General features: G+C 34.0%; 1 protein-coding gene across 1 annotated transcript; it reads right to left on the bottom strand.

Moving 5' to 3' along the window:
* Positions 1–1,198: 1,198 nt before the first annotated feature.
* On the bottom strand, positions 1,199–3,965 carry LOC132628007 (deoxyuridine 5'-triphosphate nucleotidohydrolase-like). Its single transcript, XM_060343675.1, has 3 exons — positions 3,613–3,965; positions 1,737–1,828; positions 1,199–1,649 (listed from the first exon to the last, which is right to left on the bottom strand). Exons 1-3 carry the CDS (start codon positions 3,777–3,779, stop codon positions 1,456–1,458), a joined length of 453 nt encoding a protein of 150 aa, XP_060199658.1. The 5' UTR covers positions 3,780–3,965; the 3' UTR covers positions 1,199–1,455.
* Positions 3,966–7,184: the final 3,219 nt, after the last annotated feature.

Below are 7,184 nucleotides of genomic sequence, written 5' to 3'. Positions count from 1 at the left end.
TGTACAAAAATTCAGAACCCAGTTACTAATACCTGATGTCACTGCTGTAGAATTTAGAATCTATACAGGTCAAATCCTGAATCTGCCTCTGACTTCTAGTTGAGCCCGTAAAACCCGTTTTAAATCCATCTTTGATTGTGTGAGTTAAACAATAAACAACTACTTTATAGACATAAAAATGAGGTTACAATTCCTGTTTCAATTTCCGATAGTAAATGTAGTAATTGCAGACGGTGGATCAAGTGTGAACATCAACCAAAGGCGTAGCTTGGAGCTATGTGTTGGACAAGAATCTGCCCATTCAAATCCTACATTATTATCATTGATATTACTCAACAGTCAACAACCTAAGGTATGGCATGGAGCTCAAAGGCTTTTTTATTAGTAGTATTTTCTTATTTATTTGTAAGGGCACGGAGCTCAATGATTATCTCTGCTAGTATACTTTCCTGAAAATCTTATCCAACCAAATGAGTTTCTCTGCATCTGAACTCCCATCCCCTCTTCTTTTGATTGCCATTATCGCGATTTTCATTATATATATGGTAATGTGTTACCTTGTTCTTGATATGATAGATCAACAGGCTGTAGATTCCAACGATGAGACTTCTCGAACGGAAGCTTATGGCTTGGGATTATCTGTCGAAGAGTTGCAAGGAATCAGTTGTTTCTACCTCGACAGACAAGCAAATTCATCAACGTGTGCCATTTGTTTGGATGGTCTTTGTGAAGCAGAATTGTGCAGAAGTTTTCCACCTAGTAACCATGTGTTCCATGCTCAATGTCTTGATCCTTGGTTAGCCAAAAGACCCAACTTGTCCAACATGTCGTACGCCTTTTAGACCAAAATTTTTCACTCTTAAAGTAAGAAATTAACCATCAGCACCAACCTTTTGTATCTTCAACATTTCATATACTGTTACTTGGATCATACTATCATATGTGTTCATAAGATAAGTTCGTCTATATTAGGCTGAATTCCCCAGCCTAGCCTGTTTCCTGATGTAAATGAAGTGTACATTCTTTCTACTACTCCAATACACTTTAAAGAGATTAATAATTTCAATCATTTCACTTTTCTGATTCATATAGTCAATGACATGTGAACAGATAAAATGCACAACCATATTGAGCCGGGGGCATAAAGGCGTTTACAACGACAACTATTACAACATTCAACAGCATGAATAGAGGCACATACAGAATATCTCCCGGGGGATCCGAAAATGAACGTGATCCTTGTATATGTATACACTTCAAATTTTTATTGGCATATGCATACATAGTTCAAGCGGAAAGCAGTAAGTTCAGTTGGGCCCAAAAACCCATTCTAGATCAGCCTCTGAGCATGAGATTTAAACAATAACATAAAAATTGCACAACATACATAGACATAAAGCTGCTCCAGCAAATTTTGAACTTGGATTTGCCAATTCAAATGCCACGTTATAATTATTATTTATAAACCTCAACAACCTCTGGTGTAGCATGGAGCTCGATGACTAGCTGTGCTATATTATCGCCAACTTTTACCTCAAAATCAACATCAGAATGGTTGAACAGTATCACGAAAACCGGATTTTTGTCTAAATCAATTACTCCACCTCCAACATCAATGGAATGATGCCAAGCTACACTTGATCTTGCAGCTACATATGAAACAAAACAAAATCTTTAAAGACAGATTTACGTCATTGTAAAAGGAAATTGTATTCAGATAAGATGTTGCAGCATACCAACACGACCATAGGTTCCTGGAGGTAAGTCTATGCTTAAGTCAGTGGCAATTATCGCCTTGCCTCGAGCTGGCACCATAGTGTCCCTTGCACTACAAACGAATAAACAACCATGAACATAATTTTTCAGAAAAAAATATTTCCAATAGCCTAAATATTTGATGGAGGATTCAAAATTTGAAATTTATGGGTTTTGACTTGAAATCTAGCACATCATGTCTAATTTACTGTATCGAATCAATTATTTTGTACTTATTTAATGTGTTTTTAACACACATACAGTGTCTAACAAAAACTACTGAGTTCGGCTGAAATGCTTCTTCACTAGATCCGTGCCTGTTATCAAACAGTTTTAATTTGCCACAGACAGAGTAATCTTATCAATGATAGATAGCAATCACTGTGCCTGATAATACTTTTTAACAGTGTTTGCAAAATTAACATAATAGATATTCTTCTTGAAAAAATTCATCATCAAACTTATATATAAAAGAGCATATGACTCCAAATCCTTATCCTTTTCTCTGTCAAGGGGAAATAATGACATACTGACAGATATTTATATCAGTTAATGAAAAAGACAAAAAAAAATCGCCCCAGGGAGGGGAGAGACTAGCCTCAGTACTTCTCATTGGGCAAGAGGTGCATCTGACCAGAGGTGGATTCAAAATTTGAAGTTTATGGGTTCTATAACAACCTCAAGCTAATATACAATAATATATGGGTTCACAATCAAATACTTATAAATATCTAATGGCTATGTTAATACATACACAGGGTATGAGCAAATGCAACCGAGTTTCTGTGGACCTGTAGCTAAGACACTGGATCTGCCACTGTATCTGACTGACCTACTCACTTGTCAATCACGGTGTTCATAACTTGCACTTGTAGACCCCATTCTACATCGGAATTATGCGCCCATTCTTTTACTTCTCAATAAATCATCTGTTTTTTGTTCGATTATACTCTATGTTAGCACTATTTCTGTAAATGTTATTTTGATCTAAGTAGTCTATTTCCTCACGGATTGATGACATCAGTACCAAAAAAATCCTTCCAAAACACAATATTTTACTACCTCAATAAATACCCCAAGAGTATTCAATAAAATATATCAAGCAGATAGAAGCCAGTGCAGCCACAACGGCCCAACTGCCTAAATACTACTCAGGGCCGGCCAGAGGGCCAAGCCGGCTTTAGGCCCCAAAATTTTGCATTGAATTTTTCAATTAATTCGATTTTGAGACACGCAAGGCCGGACAAAGAGGAAAGCACTCCCTAGCAAGATTTTTTTGTTCTGAGGCTTGAACCCAAGACCTATAATTAAGGGAGGATAAGGCCTAATTTTTACCTACAATAGATTTAAAGGTTAATAGGTTAATTTTTCTTTTAAAAAATATTGAGCAGAAAAAATAAGGCCTCTCGTCAAAGTTGACTTTAGGCCCCGGTTTTATTGAACCGCCCCTGATGCTACTCTCTCCGTTCCAATTTATGTGATATAATTGGGAGCACGAGCACCAACCTAACTAATTTTCGGGAGAATTTACATATTTACAAACTACATAAAAAGTATTATACGTTACAATAGTTAACAATTCAAAATATTTAAAAAAGGTCTATCGGGAACCGCATCTCTACCCCCACAAAGCTAGGAGTAAAGTGTGGATATATCCTATCCTCCTGGAGCCCACTAGTGGAAATACACCGGGTATATTGTTGTTTGTTGTTATGGTTAAAGAAGAATCCTTAGACTATCCAAATTAGTAAATAGGACACATAAAGCGGAACAGAGTAAAGAATTTATTGCAATTAGTCTGGATATAGATCAGCAACTAATTATAATCAAGAAACTAATAATTTGTTGGAATTATACCTGAAAATATCATAAGCAGCAGAATGAGGGAACATTCTTTGGGGCAAAGTTGCCTTGTCTGATAATCTTCTCACTTTCAAGAACGGTATATAACTCTTAATGACTTCACAAATATCAGCTGATCCATTTTGAACTGCAAAATTGTTGATCTTTTTTTCCTCTGCCATCAGTAAATTTGATTACAGAACCACGACTACAGCTATTGGAAGAAGACTTTTACAATTGCACTTTGCACTGAATAGACCAATGGTCATAAATGATTGATGTAGTAGTTGAAGGACTGTCGTTTTCTGGGTCACTATTTGTGGCAGTGGGCCTTTGAAGCTGAGCCGTGATCAATTTTTTTGGGGGGGATTTGGCACTGTATGACAAGAGTGCTTACTAAATGGCATAAAATAACTTAAAAGTTTAACAAATTGGCATCCCACAGCCAATACCCACGTTTTAGGCTATCTCATAACTGAAAAATATTCTTTTAAAATAGCTTTATATTTTCAAATTCCCTCTCTCTTCTTAAAGTTTTATTCAATTACTTCCCCCAAATCTCTCTCCAAATACGCAAACTATACTATTCTGGCAAAAGGCATTCAACGAGAGAGAGGAGCTACCAAAATTTTATTCTGCAGCCAAAATGGTGTATGAATATGTCCCCGCTGTTCTTCATTAATATTGCATCATTGTATTACAAATACTATTGATCAAGTGTAAGATCTCTTAGCATAATCTATTTGAACCAGAGATTGCCTGGAGAACGAGGACTCCCAAAGCATGGCAAGAAATTCCATGAAAAAGATGGGTTTGACTCAGTATATACTCTACAGTTCAAGTTGCTATCTCTTCCTCTTTGTAATTTGCAGATACCTAGCCTTTGATGTGTCAGTGTAAGATAATAATCATAACTCATCATGATCTTTAGATTGTGCATCGGCTTTTTCATTGGAGGATTTGGCTAGGAGTTTGATACCAATCAAGTGATGAAGATGAAGACTACAATGTATACATTTTGAAGTACCATGTATACACTCTGATATATTGTGAAGTACCATGTATACATTCTGATTTATTGTGAAGTATCATGTATACACTTTGATTTACTATGAAGTACCGCATATACATTCTGATTTATTGTGAAGTATCATGTATACACTCTGATTTATTGTGAAGTATCATGTATTCGCTCTGATTTATTGTGAAGTATCATGTATATATTCTGATTTATTGTGAAGAACCACGTACACATTCTAATTTATTGTGAAGTACCATGTATACATTCTGACTTATTGATTTCGGATTTTTTTGTTATGTTTGATATACAAATTATGAAATATGTGTACAGTAGCCTATGTGTATATATCGTCCCAAGATTTATCGCTAGCCTGTGTATACAGTGATATTTCATGTATAAAAACCAGTGATAAATTGTACTTTTTATGCATTGTATATCAAATATATATACACATGTATTCATGAACTTGATGTATACATCATATGTATACCAATTTCTATACATGAATCTGATGTATACGTCATATATATACCAACTACTATACAAGTATTCATGAATCTGATGTGTACATCATATGAATACCAACTTCTATACATGAATCTTATTTATACATCATATACATGGGCGGACCCACATTATGCTGAGGGGTGTCATCCGACACTACTTCGTCCGAAAATTTTAGTAAATATATATGTATAACATATCCGAAAGTTTTATAAATTATATAAATGATGACATACCCATCAACCTAGCTAGCTGGTTCAGCGCCTGTCGTCTACACTGGGGTCCTGAGTTCGATTCCCAGTTGGATGTTTGTTTGATGTTTATTTTTTATTTAATTGCCTCACTCTTTTATCTCAAGGATCAATTACCATAATAATTTAGTCACTTAAATTGCAACTCTGAAAGCAAATTACTTAATCTCCTACTTTCTGGGAGGGCACGCTATTTGTTGCTTTTTTTCTAAGTTCTCTTCTTATGCGAGTTACATTTTATTAATATGGTTTACATATTTTTTATGTGAGTTATGTTTTATTAATACGATTTAAATATCCTTTAACTTGACATTATAACAATTTATTCATTTGTTTACTTCTTTAAAGGCCGACAACGCTTACAAAAAATCCTGCGTACGCCACTGATCATATATATATATATATATATATACACCAACTACTATACATGTATTCATGAATCTGATGTGTACATCATATATATACCAACTACTATACAAGTATTCATGAATCTGATGTATACATCATATGTACATATTGGTATACAGTGGTCTGCATTCATGTAATAAATTGGTATACACTTGCATTGGTCTGTATTCATCAAATAAATTGGTATAGATTTGTTTGCATTAATATTTATAATTTTTCATTGGTATACATTGACCCGTATTCACCTAACAAATTTATATACATTTGTTTGCATTGGTATTCATTGGTCCATATACAAATACCAAAAGTCTATATTCACCTAATAAATTGATATACATTTATTTGCATTACTATCTATTGGTCTGTATACGCATTTATACATTGTATAATGTGTAATGAACAATAATTTGCAGAATGAGTTCTACATAAATCATGATATAAAGTTATGAAATTAAAGATAAATTTTCTATTGATATGAAAAAAAATTCAATGCTGCTGCAAAACCGTGAAATAAGGGAAACACAATAATTGAATCCCAAATTTTAGGGATCTCCAATGTCAAATAAGGGGAAAAATTAATCATTGGAAAAAAAAAAATCCTAATGGTACATGGCAAAATATAATTTGAGGTACTAGACTTTTTAGATGATTATGTCTGAAATTAATATACTAGAGATTTCATATCACTGTGTTCTTCAAGCAGCTTCATTCATTTTTTGTCGTTGCTCTTACACTTTTTGAAAATATAAATAAAGGTCAGTGTAGATATTAGTTGAGGGTGGGAAGGACAACAGATGTGGAGATTGATGATGAAGTGAGTGAAGATTTCATTTTAAAGATTATCTAGGCTATTATCATTTTTGTGTTGTTACCTTTCTCAAATAATAATTACAATAATTCTTTTTATATTATTGGTGATTTAATTGAATTTATTTGCAGAATTTCAATGAAAACTTTACATTTGCTTATTTTTAGTGATGAAATAATAAAATTGGAGATACATGAGATATACGCCCGTAGATCCATGAGACTTACGCCCTGTGTCTCGGGGCTTACGCCTCACCCCGTACTGCGTAAAACGCCTAGCCTCGCGCCCCCGCCTCTTAAAACACTGGTTGTAGCTATGTTTCGAATACACAAACTGTAACAACGTTTTCTAATTACGCTCTAAATTATATCTATTTATAAAATTTTCTCATTTTGTTTTTCACAAGTGTCAAGATATTCATATTGAAGCCCTATTAAATTTAAATTCAGTAATCTCTACTTATATTAGAAATGGGAGTTGGAGGACCAACACGAACAAGGGTATATCAGTAAATACAAATATTTTTCAAGTACAATTTTGTATTTACATCTTTCATTCCTTTATTTTTTTCACTCAGAAGCTTCTACTTCTTTCC

This window comes from Lycium barbarum, chromosome 2 (assembly GCF_019175385.1).
Source record: "Lycium barbarum isolate Lr01 chromosome 2, ASM1917538v2, whole genome shotgun sequence".
Classification (NCBI taxonomy): Eukaryota; Viridiplantae; Streptophyta; class Magnoliopsida; order Solanales; family Solanaceae; genus Lycium; species Lycium barbarum.
Note: the sequence above shows the minus strand (reverse complement) of the source record. Positions and strands in the feature narration are given on the sequence as shown.

Excerpts from the sequence above, each read along its gene's own strand:
- LOC132628007 (XM_060343675.1), bottom strand. The coding sequence starts at position 3,779 with ATGGCAGAGGAAAAAAAGATCAACAATTTTGCAGTTCAAAATGGATCA. Across the intron at positions 1,829-3,612 it reads GCTGCTTATGATATTTTCAG|TGCAAGGGACACTATGGTGC; the intron begins GTATAATTCCAA and ends ATTCGTTTGTAG. Across the intron at positions 1,650-1,736 it reads AGGAACCTATGGTCGTGTTG|CTGCAAGATCAAGTGTAGCT; the intron begins GTATGCTGCAAC and ends TTTCATATGTAG.